The 18,083-nt window shown below is 36.1% G+C and overlaps 1 protein-coding gene across 1 annotated transcript in view; it reads left to right on the top strand.

Moving 5' to 3' along the window:
- TRPM7 (transient receptor potential cation channel subfamily M member 7) overlaps window positions 1–18,083 on the top strand; it is a 36,843-nt gene that overhangs the window by 8,023 nt on the left and 10,737 nt on the right. The window contains exons 8-27 of the mRNA XM_086620566.1: window positions 104–278; window positions 1,532–1,655; window positions 2,558–2,630; window positions 2,919–3,019; window positions 3,929–4,063; window positions 5,433–5,486; window positions 6,032–6,172; window positions 6,942–7,076; window positions 7,683–7,963; window positions 8,470–8,698; window positions 9,926–10,081; window positions 10,225–10,368; window positions 11,031–11,159; window positions 11,999–12,283; window positions 13,367–13,541; window positions 14,098–14,230; window positions 15,083–15,267; window positions 15,968–16,100; window positions 16,572–17,287; window positions 17,597–17,710. Of these exons, the coding sequence (XP_086476692.1) occupies window positions 104–278; window positions 1,532–1,655; window positions 2,558–2,630; window positions 2,919–3,019; window positions 3,929–4,063; window positions 5,433–5,486; window positions 6,032–6,172; window positions 6,942–7,076; window positions 7,683–7,963; window positions 8,470–8,698; window positions 9,926–10,081; window positions 10,225–10,368; window positions 11,031–11,159; window positions 11,999–12,283; window positions 13,367–13,541; window positions 14,098–14,230; window positions 15,083–15,267; window positions 15,968–16,100; window positions 16,572–17,287; window positions 17,597–17,710 (3,618 nt within the window). The remainder of the gene's footprint in view (window positions 1–103; window positions 279–1,531; window positions 1,656–2,557; window positions 2,631–2,918; window positions 3,020–3,928; window positions 4,064–5,432; window positions 5,487–6,031; window positions 6,173–6,941; window positions 7,077–7,682; window positions 7,964–8,469; window positions 8,699–9,925; window positions 10,082–10,224; window positions 10,369–11,030; window positions 11,160–11,998; window positions 12,284–13,366; window positions 13,542–14,097; window positions 14,231–15,082; window positions 15,268–15,967; window positions 16,101–16,571; window positions 17,288–17,596; window positions 17,711–18,083) is intronic.

Below are 18,083 nucleotides of genomic sequence, written 5' to 3'. Positions count from 1 at the left end.
AGAAGGGACACACTTGATTTATTAAATATGTAGAATTAATCTTAGCATTCCCTGTAGACTTACAACATTGTCTATTTTTTATTATTTATTTGCAACTTTATAGGAATTGGCCAAGGTGTGCCTGTGGTGGCACTTGTATTTGAAGGTGGCCCCAACGTCATACTCACAGTTTTAGACTTCCTTCAAGAAAGTCCTCCTGTGCCAGTGGTAGTATGTGAAGGAACTGGTAGAGCCGCAGACATATTGGCGTATGTTCACAAACAAACGGAGGAGGGAGGGTAAGTCCTAGCACTGCTAGCCGAACTATCAGTCATACATAGATGGGTTTTGAGACTGTTCCTTAATGAATTTTTACAGGAGCTTTTTCTGTGGAAAGATGTAGGCTACAAGCAGAGAGTGTAGTCTTGCCTGTGATGCAGCTTTCTGGGTTGGCTGCAATAGCTCTGGCTAAAGACCAAGACTCCTTTCCTACTTGTAGGTTCCTCCCACATACCTTGTACCAGTTGCACCAAGCTCTGTAATGTATGCTTGCTTTAGCAATACTTACAGAAAGGGTAGGAAAAGCGTACACACCTATATCCTAAATTAGGGGAAACACCTTGTGTATAACGTCAGTTACATGCAGTAATTTTGTTACACCATTATAACTAGAGGACCCAGCTCTCAGTTTAAATGCTTTGTCTGCTTCAACTTCAGATTTTAACTCAGCCAGAGAGACTTAAGTGATAAATGTGACTGTTCGTAAGTGTGCACAACAGAGTTTTTCTGAACAGAAGTCAGAGCTGACCAGAAGACAGAGCTGACCAGACCTTCCAGACATGTGAGAATAACATAGAGACCAGGATGTTACCAAACTGCTTGAAAATATCACTTGGCTACATTGGATGGCAATATTTTCATGCAGATAGCTATTGCATAGTAGTAACATTTCTGAAAAGAGACCAGAGAGATTTTCTATATTGTTTCTTCTTGGTTCATCTTAAAGCTAAACTGTTTACACGTTTCTGTTCATCATAGAAAAGACTTGTCTGTTTTAAGTGTGGTTTCAAATAATAGAAGGGAAGTGCTTGGACTCCACAATACTTAGTGATTTCTAATTAGTTGTCAGACTTGCATAAATCCTGAACTATATTGGATCCTTGTTGCAGGGGCTGCCTCCGAACCTGGAGGCGGGGGCCTAATGTAGCAGTAAACCAAACAGCTCTGTCCATAGTAAGGTCAGAAGCAGCTCTTATTTGCAGGGGTGAATACTTAGTATTTTTGTGTCAAAATCTTCTAGTTGAGGGCATCTCAGAACTATGGGAAGGAAAGGGAGAGAAGCTCTGTTACTTTTAGGAGGCAGTAGCAGAAAGTCATAGATTAAGCAACCTGTGCTTTTTTCTAAAGGTTACTCAAGATTTTTCCACTGAAACAGTAATAAGCTTGTAGATAGCAGGACTTTGAATGGACATGTTGAAACTAATTAAATGTGGTGGTGTTCTCACTGTCATGTATAACAATGTGTTTCCCTGTTTGTTTGATTCAATCCCAGGAATGTTCCTGAGGGTGCTGAGCCTGAAATCATTTCAACCATCAAAAAGACATTTAACTTTGGTCAAAGTGAAGCGGTTCATTTGTTTCAGACGCTACTGGAATGCATGAAAAAAAAAGAACTTGTAAGTAGATCTTGCCATAAAATTTTTTTATGCAAGATGCATGCATTTGTGAGTATAATATTAAATTGTATCTCAATGTTGTATATGATCAAGAGTCATTCAAAAATCTTTTCTGGACATAGTGGATCTTCCAGTTATAGAAGATAGTTGAATACAGTTTTTGTGTGTACTTTATCTCATGGCCAAGAGAGACTTAATTCTTGGTTTTATTTCTGGTAAAATGAGTTTGTAGTTGTTTCCAGGTCTATTTGTTTTCAGGTGACAGGATTCTGGTTTATTTATAGTGTGTATGTATTTTTTTATTTGTGTTGCTGTCCTGTATTCTTGCTTTGATATTTTGTTTGTTTGTTTTTAAACCTTGGAACTTTTTTTTTGTCTTTTAATTATGACTGTACTAACACAGGTCTACTGTCACTGCAGGCTTAAAGCAAAAGCACTTTATAGAGCTTTGTACATAGCCTGAGTTCAGGTACTGGTGTCTCATTTGGACATCATATTCTGCTGTTCTGTGGTTTAAAACTACCATATTCGGCTAAACGTGTTTGCTGGCAGGTTAATCTCATAATCTAGAATGAACTGGAGAGACAAACAGAATGCTATGTGGTGTTTATAGACAATAGAGAATTGTAATCATAGTGGGAGAAGTTCAGATTGATTGAGAAGTGTAAAGGATTTCTGCTATGCTTTTTCTTGTAAAAGATTGTTGTGTGGCACCTAGTTAGGAAAACAATTGAGAGTGCACCCTAAAGGTTAAGTTTAAATTTAGTATAGGCTTAAATTGCATCAAAGATAAGGTGACTTTTTAATGTATTTCAATTCCTGACGTAAAAGAGTGGAGTTAATCACCTTTGCCTGAAAATGACTTAAAAAACATGTTTTCCCTATTTTACCATTTTGGACAGATTACAGTCTTTCATATTGGGTCAGACGAACACCAGGACGTTGATGTTGCGATACTTACAGCTTTGTTAAAAGGTGAGAATTTTAATTTTAGGAGCACTTGGAATCCCCAGCTATTGTTTAGTGTTTATGTGATAGATTGTTTATAAAATACTGTAATCTGTAGGAATCTTTAGTTTTTTAAGCAAATAATTATCGACTATGTTTTCTCATTGTATAATACCATAGCACGTCATAAATGATGAAATATACTGTGTAACTTTGCTGGGAATTGCTTGATTTGGCCTTTTTAGGAACAAAGAATGTTTATTGTCTTGTATTTTTGTGAATTTTAAATTTTTCTCATTGTTTTTGCTTTTTAAGGCACAAACGCATCTGCATTTGACCAGCTTGTTCTTACACTTGCATGGGATAGAGTTGACATAGCCAAAAATCATGTTTTTGTTTATGGGCAACAATGGCTGGTATGTAATGATCTGGATTAAGCAGAATGATATTTTCTAAGAGGGGGAAACTCCACTTACTGTAAAGAATGAATCTTTTGACTTTTGTAGAGAGAGACCATAGAATACTGACACATTTATCTTGAGGGCAGTAACTTTTGCATACTGCATTGTGTTACAGCTGTTTTGTTATTGTGTAGTTGAAAAGGGTCCAAAAATTTTAGAAATGTGCTAAGTGCTTTTAATAACTAGAGGAGAAAAGACATTGCAGAACGTGGAAGCCGAATTCGTGTTATCCAGATGCTTTCTTCCTTACAGTTGCATGGTTATAGGATGTTCTTAAGAAGCATCTAGTAAAACACAGATATTAACTACTGTTGGCAGCACTGCAGTGTCTTTTGAGGGTGAGGACAAAATGTCTGTTTCTTGTAGCAAATTAGTTTGAAAACTACCTTGTGGATCTCGATTTTTTTTTCCCATATTACTGTAAAAATACAATCTTACAGAAGTGTGCAGTCAAAAGTATATACTGTAAGGCTTGTTGATAGCAATGATGATTCTGAGCATTTGTCTTTGAAGCAAATTGTGCTTTAAATGTTTTGTGTCTTTGTTTTTCATCCAATATCAATCTATGACAACAGCTTAACTATGTTAAACCAAATTTCTACTTAGTTTCATGTAATGTGTCAGTAGGAGATGGAAGAGTATAAGACTTGCTGACTGTTTTCAGAATGTTCTCTCATCCTATAATTGTGTGAAGTTCAGGACATTATCTGAAGCAAGGATGATATCTTTGTATTTGTAGACATGTGAGGTTTCCCCAGCCCTGTAAATGAATGAAGTTGATGTGTAATCTAAGTACAGTTACTTTTGCGATGCCCTATTTTACTGGTTCTCCCCAGGCTCTACCTTGTTATTTATTTGTTGTAGGTTGGCTCTCTGGAACAGGCTATGTTAGATGCCCTTGTGATGGACAGAGTTGCATTTGTGAAACTTCTGATTGAAAATGGAGTAAGCATGCACAAATTTCTTACAATTCCCAGGCTGGAAGAACTTTATAACACAGTAAGTGCATGATTGCTTTTTAAGCTGCTTTTAGAACAGCCTTTTAGTTGCTCAGCCTGTTATGTACTGGGTCATGTGCACCAGTCTTAAGGCCGTGGGGTGTGGATAGGGAAGGCCCCCTCACATGAGGCTGGAATTGAGCAGTGCATGCTGTATGGCTGCTTTGCAGTGCCACAGCTGCTTTCTGACTCTCCAGAAATGATATCAGAAATAGTTTGTCAGCAGGATGTTCGTGCATGGCTGATGTTGAGGCTAGATACTAAAGGGAAAACTGCAGCCTTGTTGTGGAACATGAGAGATGTGTAAACCACAGTGGGGAAGAGAACAAGAGAAAGTCAAATGGGTGAAACTTGTGCACAAAACATGCTAAGTCTGTAGATAGTATTGTTAGGGCCTCATAAGACGATTTCAGTCTATAGCAGTTAATATTATTGTAACAGTAAAAATACTTTCGTTTGTGAACCTGCATAGTTATAAACAGTACTTAGAAAAATTTTGTTACCATAGGTGTTGAGTTAAGAATTTTAATGTAGTTTTCTATAACACTGTTATAACAGAACAAAACAAAAAACTTCCCACCAAAAAGTAGCTAATACAAGTAGTACACAAATATGTCTTAGGCTTATGTTAACATTCTCTTTTTTTAACATTATCTGCTTTTAACAAAAAAAAGAAAGAAGGAATTCTTTAGCTAATAAAGCTCTGTAAAGGAGCACTTGTGATCAGGTTTTGTTATTGGTTTGCTGGTTGTTTGTTTGTGGTTTTTTTAATTAACCTTTTATGGTGTTGCTTTTACACACTTGCTGTACTTTTGATGGAGTTCTGTATGGGGCCTAGTGTTCCTATATGTCTAAAAGCGTAACAGTTCATGGACTCACAGGAAGTCAGAAGGGAAGAAAACTCCACTTTTGTTAAAAGAAGGAATGTTCAGACTAAAAATTTTAAAAGTAAGGGAGCTTTTACTGTGGATTCTGCAATACCATAAACATGAACATCAGTCTGCATGTGTGCCTGTAAATTAAAATGTTTATTTGTTAAAACTTGTCTTTATAATATATTATTTTAATAATATAAAAGCCCACAATGCTACTGTTTGCGTTATGGGTGGTTTGTTTTTTTTCACCTTTTTGGACAAATTATGGGTGTATTATGTCCCAAATTACAACAGAAGTAAATAGTCTATAGCTAATACTGTAGTTTGAAATATTTGCATTTTTTTGATGGCTACTGTTTGTTTAAAAGCTGAGGGTTTTTTCTTGTTTTTTGAGCCAACATGCAGAAATATTTGGCTTCTACTGTAATCTTCTCATGTTGTCATTACACTCTAATTTCTCATTCCAAATTTTTCCCCCTCTCTTGTCTTATAAAGAAACAAGGCCCAACTAACCCAACACTCTTTCATCTTGTTCGGGATGTCAAACAGGTATGTTGTAAACGTAAAAAATCTGTCAAACTAGCAATGTTAGTTTTTTGATGATTACTCATGTTTTATTGTCGATTTAATCTTAGGTTTATTAATTAGCTTATTATTTACAACAAAACCTAACTCTGCAGTCATTCTGTTGTTTCCAATACTTGTTGGTTTATGCTTAGTGCCCTGCTGCCAGAGAGATGTTAAACCTGATGTATGTTGTCTTTTTTATCTCACTTGTGATTGTTTTGCTTTTTGGGGGAATTGAAAGCTGATACTCTCAGCTAGGAGTAATTTTGTCTGTTAAAACAATAGACAAAAACTGCCCCCAACAGAATTAACATCTACCCTGCTAGGGGAGATCATACAGAAAAGAAGCTATAACCTTGTCTTTTTTGAAACTGGTAAATGTTGACCATGAAGATGTGGGGTGTTTTTTTTTAATCATGGAAGGTTTAATTTGTTTTTATTTACAGTCATGATGTAACATGTAGAAACACTCAGAGCAAGATTAAGATTATAATTTTAAGAATTGAAAATACCTTTTATATTCCTAGGGAAATCTTCCTCCAGGATATAAAATCAACCTGATCGATGTGGGACTGGTTATTGAATATCTGATGGGAGGAACCTATAGATGCACCTATACAAGAAAACGCTTTAGAGCTATATACAATAGTCTCAGCGGGAACAATCGGGTATGTGGCAGTTGGATAACAGGATATGCTGACTCATGTGTTCTCAATTTAAAAAAAAAAACAACATATTTTGGAGAAGTATTGGATCCATATTATTTGGATCTCAATGGACTGGTTCTTTTAAAGGCCATAGTAAGACCTGAGGGCAGTTGGTTTTGGGATTGAGGACAAACAAAAGATTTTGTTCTCCTGCTCCTTATTCTAGCACATATTAATACTTTCTGTTTTATTCCCTCTTTTCCTACTCATTGCGGAAGAATGGGCACCAAACACAGATTCAGTAGGGCTCGAGATGCAGGTATCTTAGCTTCTTGTAAAGCAACAAACGTAACTGCCTACTTTGTGACTTCTTAAAAAACAAAACAAAAACCAAGAAAAAACTTGTTAAATATCCAGTGAAAATTCTGGTTGTTGCTGTTATGTAAGCTCGTCACTGTTTCAGTAGCAAAGTAACTGTGTAATTGCTCCAGTGGTAGGACTTACAGGAATGGTTCAACGCTGCACCAGGAAAGGCTTAGACTGGCCATTAGGAAGCATTTATTTACTGAGAGGGTTGTCAAACACTGGAACAGGCTTCCTGGAGAGGTGGTTGATGCCCCAAGCCTGTCAGTGCTTAAGAAGCATTTGAATAATGCCCTTAACTACATGCTTTAACTTTTGGTCAGCCCTGAATTGGTCAGGCAGTTGGACAAGATGATTGTTATAGATCCCTTCCCATTGAAGTATTCTTTTCTATTCCCAACCAAGCTCCTTATTGTTCTTGTTACAGCGATCTGGGCGAAATCCTTCAAATACTACTCCTCAGATGTGTAAAAGCCATGAGTCTTTTGGTAACAGGGCAGACAAGAAGGAAAAAATGCGCCATAATCACTTCATCAAAACAGCGCAGCCGTACAAACCAAAGGTACAGATGTGAGGGGAACATGGTGGGGGTTCTTTTAAGTGGTTAAGAGTGGAGAACCGTGTTGAAATCCAAGTGCCACTGGAGTGTGAGTAGCAGCAGTTTTACTGACTTTGGTCGAGCTGGAATTTCAGCCTTGCTTTGTACTTAAAAACTGTGTAGCATACCTACAGTATCCTGTAGATTGTTTCTCTTTCTGTATAGTAGTTTTCTGGATAAGCTTTGATACGTTAGAAAAAGCTTATCTTTGGCTCAGTTCTAGTAATGGGGAGACTCACAGGACTCACGTGACTTTGTAGACGGAGCAAGAGTTGGCCATATGTTACTATAAGCAGTATCTATGAGTTTCCTCGTTTGTATGTAAGTCTATTTACTGTTTTTCTTTTGATCTATAAATCAAAGTAATTCAGTCTCACAGTTATTAAAATGAGTTGGATTCAACTGAAGTTTTTGAACAAAAGTTCCAGCTCCTTTTCAAGTCTTCAGAAATTCATTTTTCTTTTTACAATTATGTATAATTTGGTATTGGATCTCTCAGCACTTTATTTCAAGTTCTGTAATGACCAAATTTAGAGATCTAAAATGTAACTTTCTGATTTTATTTTAAAGATTGACACTGGTGCAGAAGAGGGAAAAAAGAAAAGAACCAAAGATGAAATAGTAGACATAGATGATCCAGAAACGAGACGTTTTGCTTATCCTCTCAACGAACTGTTACTTTGGGCAGTGTTAATGAAGAGGCAGAAGATGGCCCTCTTCTTCTGGCAGCATGGGGAGGAGTCCATGGCAAAAGCCTTAGTTGCTTGCAAAGTGTATCGTTCGATGGCGTATGAAGCAAAACAAAGTGACCTTGTTGATGATACTTCAGAAGAACTGAAACAATATTCCAAGTAAATTACATTTATCTTGTTCAAGATCTTTTCTTGAAATCTACAGTAAAAGTAGTGGGCTATATAAGAACAAACCCCAAACTGTTCTATTAGCACACTTGAAGACAATTCCTTTTTGCAAAAAGGATTAAGTGGCAGTCTAATAGAAGTCTTATATTAGATATTGCTCTCTCTTGAGAGCTGTTACAAGTAATGATTTACATTTAAATTAAAATGACGCTGAATGTGCCATTATTTACTTCCATGTAATTTCCTTGCATGCTTTAACAGCTGTTTGTAGCCTGCATATGTTTTTAACAGAAGTCACAGATTCACATGTTGTAGTTACAAATTACTGTACAGTATATCTATACAGAAGGGACAGGTAATAGACCATTCAAGTTGCACTACTATGAATTTGACTGTACAAGAAAATTCGACTTAACTGCAGGGTCATTTCTGTAGATACTAAAGTTTTTGTTGTTGTGTGGTTTGTGTTGTTTTTTTTTTTTTTTTTTCTATTCTAGTGAGTTTGGTCAACTGGCAGTTGAACTGTTAGAACAGTCCTTCCGACAAGATGAAACTATGGCAATGAAATTGCTCACCTATGAGCTTAAAAATTGGAGCAACTCAACTTGCCTGAAGCTAGCGGTATCATCAAGACTTCGTCCATTTGTAGCACATACTTGTACACAAATGCTGTTATCAGATATGTGGATGGGAAGGCTGAACATGAGGAAGAATTCATGGTACAAAGTAAGCATTGTCGCAGTTTACTGGTGTAAAAAAGGTTGACGGGATTTATTTTTAAATAGATGGAAAGCATGTGTTTAAATGCTGTTAGTATAAAGCTTTCACAACTATGGCTTATGTTAATAAATCCTGTAAAACAGTTTTCCTGTAACATAACCGAAACTGGAAGTATTTATTGTTAACTCTTCTTTTGACACTCTATTATCTTTTCAAATAAGGTACAGAAATATAGAAGGCAAAAACCAGGCAAGTAGCCTTTAATCAGAGGCTTAAAGAGATCATGTGAATACTAATCCATTACTAAAAACATAGTGATAAAAAACATTAACAGCCAGAAAAACTGCTGTAAGAATATAACTTCATGCATTTTGGCTTTTTAGAGGCAGCAGATAAGACTTGATGTAGAAAAGCTTTGTCTAAATCCTATTTTGGAGGAAGAAGCTGAGCAGAAGCAGGGCACAGAGTGAAACAAGGGTAGGCAAATCAAGAATAGGTTTTCTAATGGTGCCCTTTGTGGTTTAGATCAATTGAACCAAAATGGAAGTTGCCTATTTCTTTGAGATGGTCTACCAAAACTTCATTGTTGCTAGGAATATCATGGAATACAACTTTCCTACAAAATATCTACAAACATTGTTTAACTTGTGACCTACTAAAATCCTTTTTGATAACTGATTAACCACTTTCTTTCTTGCTTTGTAACAGACTAATGACAATAAATAGCTTTCACTTATTCTTTTCATCCATACCTTAGCTCATTTTTCTACCATAAGTTGAAAGAAATCCGAAACCAAACAAAACAAACCCCCCTACCCACCCCCAAAAAAAATCCAGACCCGCAACCTCCGCTTTTATATGCTTTTTAAATACCCCTCAACAGTACACAGTTCCAGTGTTTCTGGGAGGGAATTAAACAGAGTGTCAACAGAACTCTGGATCTTCAGGCTTGGAGTACATTCTTACCTAGTGACTTTTACTTTTAGGATTTGTTGATTCTTACCCTTTGCTATATCTTGAGGTCAAGGGAACACTCTGCATATGTGATTTTAGCCTCTTAAGTGTGTATATATGTAATAGCAACTAATTGCTTTCTACTTTTTTTTTTTTTCTCCTCATTAACAAGCAAGTTAAATTTGGATAATAGATTTTGGAGGATATTCTCTGTGTTGATGTATTCTGATACTTTAATGTAGCTGTGAACTATTTGCACTTAGTCTTCATCTTTTCCAGGTGATACTGAGTATTTTACTCCCTCCTGCTATACTACTGTTGGAATATAAGACCAAGGCTGAAATGTCACATATTCCTCAATCTCAAGATGCACATCAGATGGCAATGGATGACAGTGAAAACAACTTCCAGAATGCAGCAGATGAAATACCTATGGTAATGTGGGGCAGGGGGAGATATTAAAACCAATATTTCTAACTTAAAATAGATAATTACATTTTTAAATCAAAGCAAGAGCTAAAATGAGTGTCCAAAAGCATGTATTTCTGTATGTGAAGTTAACAGTCCTTTCGTTTTAGGAGGTATTTAAAGAAGTAAGGATCTTGGACAGTACTCTAGAAAAGCATGATATGGACACTCCAGCAAAACCTAAAAGACTTCCAATTACACAGAAATTTTATGCATTTTATCATGCACCTATTGTGAAGTTTTGGTTTAATACGGTGAGTTTTGTTCTGTGTAATGTATATTTCTTTGGAAATCTAGTACAGATTTTTGAGTTCTCTTCCCAACATGTAGCTCTGTGACTTGAATCCAAGTTTAAGCACTTTTTTAAAAACAAATGAAAAACCCCCTTGCCTTGCTAAGCTGGAAACAAGAAGTACTTGATTTTGAAAAACTGTATATGCACATGCAGTGCTCTCTGGTTAGGGTTTTGGTTTTTTAAGTTCATGATGTTGGCTTTGAGAATTTTTTTTTCTTTTTTTTTGAGCTAAGAGAGTAATTAGCGTGAACATTTTTATTCTGGCCTGAATAATTACAGAATTCCTGCTAGCAACTGATGAAATTAATCATTTATTAGACAGAAGTGTTCATGCACAGCTTTGTTTAAATTAGTGTAATAGAAACGCTAAAATTTATATTAAAGGAAAAATAGCTGTAACAAGAGCAAAGCTTTGCTAACAATAAATAGCTTATTACAGCTATTTTTCTTCTTCTAAGAAGAAAATGTTTTTATCCCCTTAAATAACTCGTCTGCTTAAAGGGGTAAATATAGTACTGTTAACCCTACTTGAAACTTTTAGATGGCGCATCAAAAGATTCCATGCACATTTACGAAGAACCCTTCACTAATTGTATGTATAATTTTCACTGCTTTTTTTAGTTGGCTTACTTAGGATTCCTCATGCTGTACACATTTGTGGTTCTTGTAAAAATGGAAGAATTACCATCTGTTCAAGAATGGATTGTTATTGCTTACATTTTCACATCAGCAATTGAGAAGATTCGTGAGGTAAAAATCTGGGATTTTAGTTTTCTTTGTCCATTGAAACAGTAGGTTTAAAACTGTTTATAAAGAAGAGAACCTAAGAAACTCAAGAATCAGAGTACATGAGTACCTTTATCTTAAACTTTGGTATAGGTTGCTAGTTTCAATATCAGTGTTTCTCAGACTTCGCTTGCTTTTCTTCTGTTTCCAGTGGGAAGGAGGTGGGTTTTTCCTCCTAATTGCAAGGAACTGGCAATGACATCCTGGTCTCAGGATTTTTTTTTTTTTTGGAGTATCTGTAACTCACTGTCTAGAAGTTGTGTTGAAATAAACAACCTTACTTTTGTGAAGGATGAAATGTGTATTTATTTATTAGTGTCAATCAAACTCTAGCACTGTGCTATGAAAGAGATGACAACACAAGAAGAGCTTTATTGAGACAGTATAGAAATCACAGCTACGACATTGCTGTTCAGCAAGAGACTTCTGACAAATTCTATAAGAATTTTCGAATGAGAAGGCTATTTCATTAACTTGGTACCTCAGGCCCAGCTGAAGGGGTGGAAAGTAGGGCTCATTTTTGTAACACTAACTGCCTCAAAAGAAAAAAACAGCACCAAGAAACCTCCAAACCAAAATTCCTTCATAAATCATTCAGACAGAAGGAAACCTACATCCTCCTTGTCCCTGTTTTGAAGCTGACACAGTTAAACACTGGTTTTGATTCCTCAGTGTAAAACAGTTATCCATTTGAATAGATATTTTCTTTTTTTGCAAGTATAAAAATGTTAGTGATTCCTATATTTCATTGTTAGTCCATGTGCAATAAACGTGAGCAGACCTGACTTTTGTTTTCATTGCAGATTTTTATGTCAGAGGCTGGGAAGATTAATCAGAAGATTAAAGTGTGGTTCAGTGATTACTTCAATATTAGTGACACAGTTGCCATTGTCACTTTCTTCATTGGGTTTGCATTACGATTTGGAGCAAAGGGGAATTTTGGTGAAAACACTTACAGAGAAAATTACGTCTTTGTTGCTGGAAGAATAACGTACTGTCTCAATATAATTTTTTGGTATGTGCGATTACTGGATTTTCTAGCTGTAAATCAACAGGCTGGCCCTTATGTTATGATGATTGGGAAGATGGTAAGTACTGGTTTTGTTACTGCGTTTTTTTCCTGACTGAAATTCATTTTTCTTGCGGCATCCATTTACAGCTTTTCTCAAAGTTTTATTTAGGAAAAGGTTGTTTATCCTGGTGAAATACGTCAACAACTCGATGTGCAGAATTAGCTAGCTTGGAATAAATGTGTTTCAAAACAAGCACTGATTAGAAGGCTTCCTTTATTACAGAGCTTTCTGTCATATCAGTAAGAAGCTGGCAAACCTTCCTTCACTGGTCTGTTTTGTTCTTAGATGTCAGAGACTTGAATGAATATGATGATGCCTTTTTCTTGATTCATCTAGCATTGCTTCCCTTCTGGGTCTGAGATTTATTTATGGTCTTGGTTTTCTTGCCTTTGCACTCTCTAGTGCAAGACTTGAACTTGTTTTGTGTCTTAAAGCAACGTCGTATTTTGTGCTGTGGAAATCTAGGAATAGATTGTGACTCTGTTCTTGTCGTGTCTTCCACAAAAAATGTTCAAATTGTTTAAATTTAAAAATAAATAACTTAGCATAGCGCACTGATAGTAAAGCTAAATGTTAAATAATATATTAAAGCTTGAGAATTGTATATACAAAGGTGGAAGTGGTGTTTGTTTTTCTTCCCCCTATAAAATGGTTCCTACAAAGTTGAAGCCTGTATTTCCTTAAAAATTAGGGCATCAAATTGCTCGTTTCTCCCTTTGATTCTTTGTAAGAGGCATAGGTTCTGTGTTTCAGCCCTAGGAAAACTACCTCTGTGTTCTGTGCAGCTTTTGAGTGCATTTGGGAAGGAATGTTTCTCTTTATCAGCTGCTACTCATCTACATAATGGATATTTGAATTGAAAAGGAAATACTCTCAGTTACCTTTGGCTGAGGATATTAAATACGCTGTAAGAAAGGACAGGAAAAAAAAAAATTTGTTATATAACAACATTTTCTGAGAGAAATATAGATGTGCTAGACTCTTTTCCTTGCATAATACATAGAATTCATCAAGCTTACACTGTCAACGTAAAAGTGTTTAAAGTTGTGAAATCATAATTATGACCTTGCGGGTTAACTGACTTTTTTGTGTTAATAGGTGGCCAACATGTTTTATATTGTGGTGATTATGGCACTTGTACTACTTAGTTTTGGTGTTCCCAGGAAGGCAATATTGTATCCTGATGAGGCACCGTCTTGGACTCTTGCTAGAGATATTGTGTTTCATCCATACTGGATGATTTTTGGTGAAGTATATGCGTATGAAATTGATGGTAAGATACTGCAATTTCGAAGCAACTAGGGAGAAAACTTACTGTGATAAGATCTTCTCAAGGTCTTATGAAATTCTAATTTTATTAAATGCCCAGTATTGTTGACATTGTTTCCATTCGTTGGATTACCTCCTGTTTGTGGGTTGTAGCTGTGTAACTTCTTGATTTGACTTTTTCGTTATGCTTTATAAAGCTTTAATGGCTTAGAATGAAAACTCTGCTTAATCACAATTTCTCACAAGGCTATTCCTAGCAAGATTTTGTAATTTTCCACCACAGCTGGAAATGCCAAAAATTTTGGCTGTGATATGATGTATTACTCTCTTTAAAAATCCGATAATATGATTATACCATAGTATTAACCAGAAACTGTCTCCTGTATTTTTCTACCATATTTCTAAGCGCATGGAGACATTTTGAATTGCAGAATCAGTGCATTGTAGTTGGTTGTTGCAATCTTTATAAGTGATTTTTTTTTTTTTCTGCCCATCCATATCTGCTGGGAGTTCTAAAACTTGTATGTATTTTCTCTGTATCTCTTTTTTTCCCAACTCAGTATGTGCAAATGATTCTGATGAAAAAGTTACTCATCTCTGTGGCCCAGGAACATGGTTGACCCCATTTCTTCAAGCTGTCTACCTCTTTGTACAGTACATAATTATGGTTAATCTCCTCATTGCATTTTTCAAGTAAGTATTGGATAATTGTTAATTTTTCTAATCCTTTGGTAAGTTTCTATTTCACTGGAATAGGATGACAAAATAAGAAGAACTGATGCCAGTTCAAAGCAATCTTAACTGCTGAAAGTATTTTCAGATTCTAAGACTGATCTTTGTCTTAGTCACTTAGTCACTACAAGCCCGTGACTAAGTAGGGAAGTGTGTGATGTGACTAGTATGTGTCACAGCCGTGAGGCCAGGGGAATCGGGAAGTTTAAGAGAATTTGAAAGCGTTTTGTGACTTCTGTTTTTCAGAAAACAAACAAAATTGTTTCTTCATCTGTATACTGAGTATTCCTGAATTCATGCTATCATTCTCTAGTTGGTTGAGTTGAATCGTAGTAGAGCAAATTGTCTTTTACGTTTCTCTGAAAGTGTTTGATTTATGGGAATAAGCAGCTCGCTAACACTGAAGAATGGCAGACTGCAGAATTAATGTGGTCTGATATAAAAATCTGGGTTAGTTAGAAATACTTTTTTGTTTGTTTAACAGACTTGAAATTTGATATTTCTGAGGGAAGGTACAGAGAATGTTACCAGATGAAAGCATTTTTTTAACCCTCTTTTTTGTTTGGATCATGGTGTTTTCTTGAATGTGTTGCCAACTTCCACTAAAATAATTTTGCAGTAAAAACCAAGTATGTGCTTTTGTCTCATACTTAACTAGCTTCAAAATTCTAGATTGGTGTCAGTGTTTAAAAAAAACCCAAAAAACCAACCGCCTTCAAAACAAACACCAACCCCCCGCCCCTTCCCTTCCTTCCCCCCTCCCGCACCCCAAACCCACCTTTGATGTCTAAATACTTTTCTGTTCCCTTTCAGCAACGTGTATTTGCAAGTCAAGGCAATTTCAAACATTGTGTGGAAGTATCAACGCTATCATTTCATTATGGCCTACCATGAAAAACCTGTTCTGCCTCCACCACTTATTATTCTTAGCCACATGGCCTCCCTGTTCTGTTGTATATGTAAAAGAAGAAAGACAGACAAGACTTCAGATGGGCCAAGTATGAACAGTTGTTATCAAAAAAATTGCAGTAACTTTTTTGATATGATTAAAGCAAACTGTCAGAAAAGGGCTATGTTCTTGGTTCTAATGTATATTCTTAAGAAAGTTAAGTAGGTCGTAGTTTTCCGTCTTTTTAATACTGATTTAGACTCTAATTCTGTTCAAAGTCCCCGTGTTTTTATGAAGGGTATAATGCACAGCGCCTAGAAATCTCCAGTCAAACTAACTTATGACAAAAACAGACAAACAAAAAAATGAGATTAGATTTCCTGTTCGTGTTATTGAGGGAAGAATTTCTTTTTTTTTTTTTTTTTCTTTCTGGAAAACTTCTGTTCTTACTGGAAACCCTTTGAAAATTAGAAAAAGGTAAAAAAGAAGGTTCCACAGATAATAAAAACTAGCTAAGGAATCTAGCTTCCGCCTCAGAGAAAACGGATTGGAGGGTAGGAGCATAAGGAATGATAATATTGTGCACAGATCATCTCAGAATTACTATTTTGTTTTTTATTTTAGTGGAAATCTTTGACATTTAAATCTCTTCTAGGAAGGAGAGAGGAAGGGTCTTTGGTGGCACTGTGGTTTTTCTGTTGTTTTGGTTTTTATTTTTAACGCCCTTTGTAAAGTCGTGACTACTAGTTTCCAGCAGCTGTATTACTTCACTACATATGCGTCTTCTTAACTGTTCAATCTCTCTTTAGAACTCTTTCTGACAGAAGAAGACCAAAAGAAACTTCATGATTTTGAAGAGCTGTGCGTTGAGATGTATTTCAATGAAAAGGATGATAAATTTCATTCTGGAAGCGAAGAGAGGATTCGAGTCACATTTGAACGGTAGAAAATTTACAAATAAAATTTATGAATAGAGAAGCTTTGAACTTTTGCAGGCTCTTTAAATGTGCTTTAATGGAGGGGTAAAATACTGCTCAAGTATTTATGCCAACTTTAGATGATGTCTTCTCATTGCTATGCAAAAACTAATAATGTGATTGATTCTTCCTGATCTGTAGCAGCGCTCAGTAAGCTGAGGCAGTCTTATTATTTAGTTTCTCATGACATTTTAATAAACTGATAAATTTGAAAAAGTACTGTAGGCCCTCTATTGATGTTGCGTGTTAATTCTGTGATTCAGAAGTATGTACAAATGTATTACAAAACAGTCCAACACTATTATAGTGTATACCATCTTGGAATTTCAGAGGGTTTTTTTTCCTTATTAAATGGGCAGAAAGGGTTGCGAAAATGTTTCTTTTGTGTGTTGAGAAAATACCTTTCGTCGCTACTTCATAATTTGTTTTTTCTTAGGGTGGAACAAATGTGCATTCAGATAAAGGAAGTTGGTGATCGTGTCAACTACATAAAACGGTCATTACAGTCTTTAGATTCACAGATTGGCCACCTACAGGATCTCTCTGCTCTGACTGTGGATACGCTGAAAACACTGACTGCACAGAAAGCTTCAGAAGCTAGCAAGGTTCATAATGAAATCACACGGGAATTGAGCATTTCAAAACATCTGGCACAAAACCTCATTGAGGATGGCTCTCTAAGATCATCTGTGTGGAAAAAGCACAGCATTGGAAACGTCTTCGGTTCTTTTCCACAAGGAGGACTTGAAAGTAATAATGCTTTGCTCTGTAACATTTCTATACGTGATGAAAAAGAAGTCCAACATAAGACAATTGGTCAGGAGCTAGCTCCAGTTCCCCGAAGAGAAGAAATAAACTTTCAAGAGGCAGGTTCCTCAGGCAGTGCCTTATTTTCAAATGCCGTTTCTCCTCCAGAACTTCGCCAACGAATACAGGCTGCAGAGATCTCAAAATCCATTAGTAAAAGTAAAAAATTAGGCAATTCATCCAACAGCATGCCACATGTAACATCTCCAACAGCTAAGTTTTTTGTTAGCACTCCATCTCGGCCCAGTTGCAAAAGTCAGCTGGATTCCTCAGCAAAGCGTGAAGAGACTGTTTTCTCTAAGGCTACAGAAGGAGATAATAATGTAGAATTTGGTGCGTTTGTGGGTAAGTATAACAAAGTAGATTCTGAATGTCCTGAAGCCGTTATTAGCTGCTCTTATCCTCTTGCTTCTGGCTCTGCTTGCCTTGCTTTCACCCAACCTTGCGTTGAAAATGGAGGATACGTTAATTGTGGTTTTGTTCATGATGAGAGTGACACTAATGATAACTACAGCTGCAGAGTTGACAAATATGATCACCAGTCCTCTGTCAACTTACCGAAGAGCAACCCCCAAACGAAGTTCTCTTTGTCAACTGGCGACTTGACGTCAACAGTCAACCGTGGCGGCTCACATGGAAAATTGAATATTAAAGATGAACTTGCCAAAAGTCAGCATGTCCATGCAATGGAACTACAAAACCAAGATTTATGTTCTAACATCCTTATGGGACTACTTCATAAACTGTGGACCAAATCTAAGCCACAAGGTTTGACTTATCAAGAATTGTATAGTATTTTGGGTGTATTCCGGTTGCAGGTGACTTTACCATTTTACTCTGCTTTTTTTTTGCTTTTTAACATCTCTAATTTCCCTATGTTGCTTGAATTTTTTTAATTAAATTATAATTTCTTTATAATTCTGTCACATAGACAATATTTTTCTGAAAAACATTAGCCAGTTGTGGAGTATAGCAGTTTTGTGCAATTAGCAGCTCTACAACTTGGTACGGGCATTGTAAACAAACTTTCTGTGACTCATAAAGCTCCTACCTTCTCATTGCATAAATTAAAAATATTGTCTATTTCTTGACGTAATTACGGAAGACTTCTTAGGCTGATGGAATCCTGGACAAGTATCTT

Source organism: Tauraco erythrolophus, chromosome 14, assembly GCF_009769465.1.
Source record: "Tauraco erythrolophus isolate bTauEry1 chromosome 14, bTauEry1.pri, whole genome shotgun sequence".
In the NCBI taxonomy this organism is placed as follows: domain Eukaryota; kingdom Metazoa; phylum Chordata; class Aves; order Musophagiformes; family Musophagidae; genus Tauraco; species Tauraco erythrolophus.
Note: the sequence above shows the minus strand (reverse complement) of the source record. Positions and strands in the feature narration are given on the sequence as shown.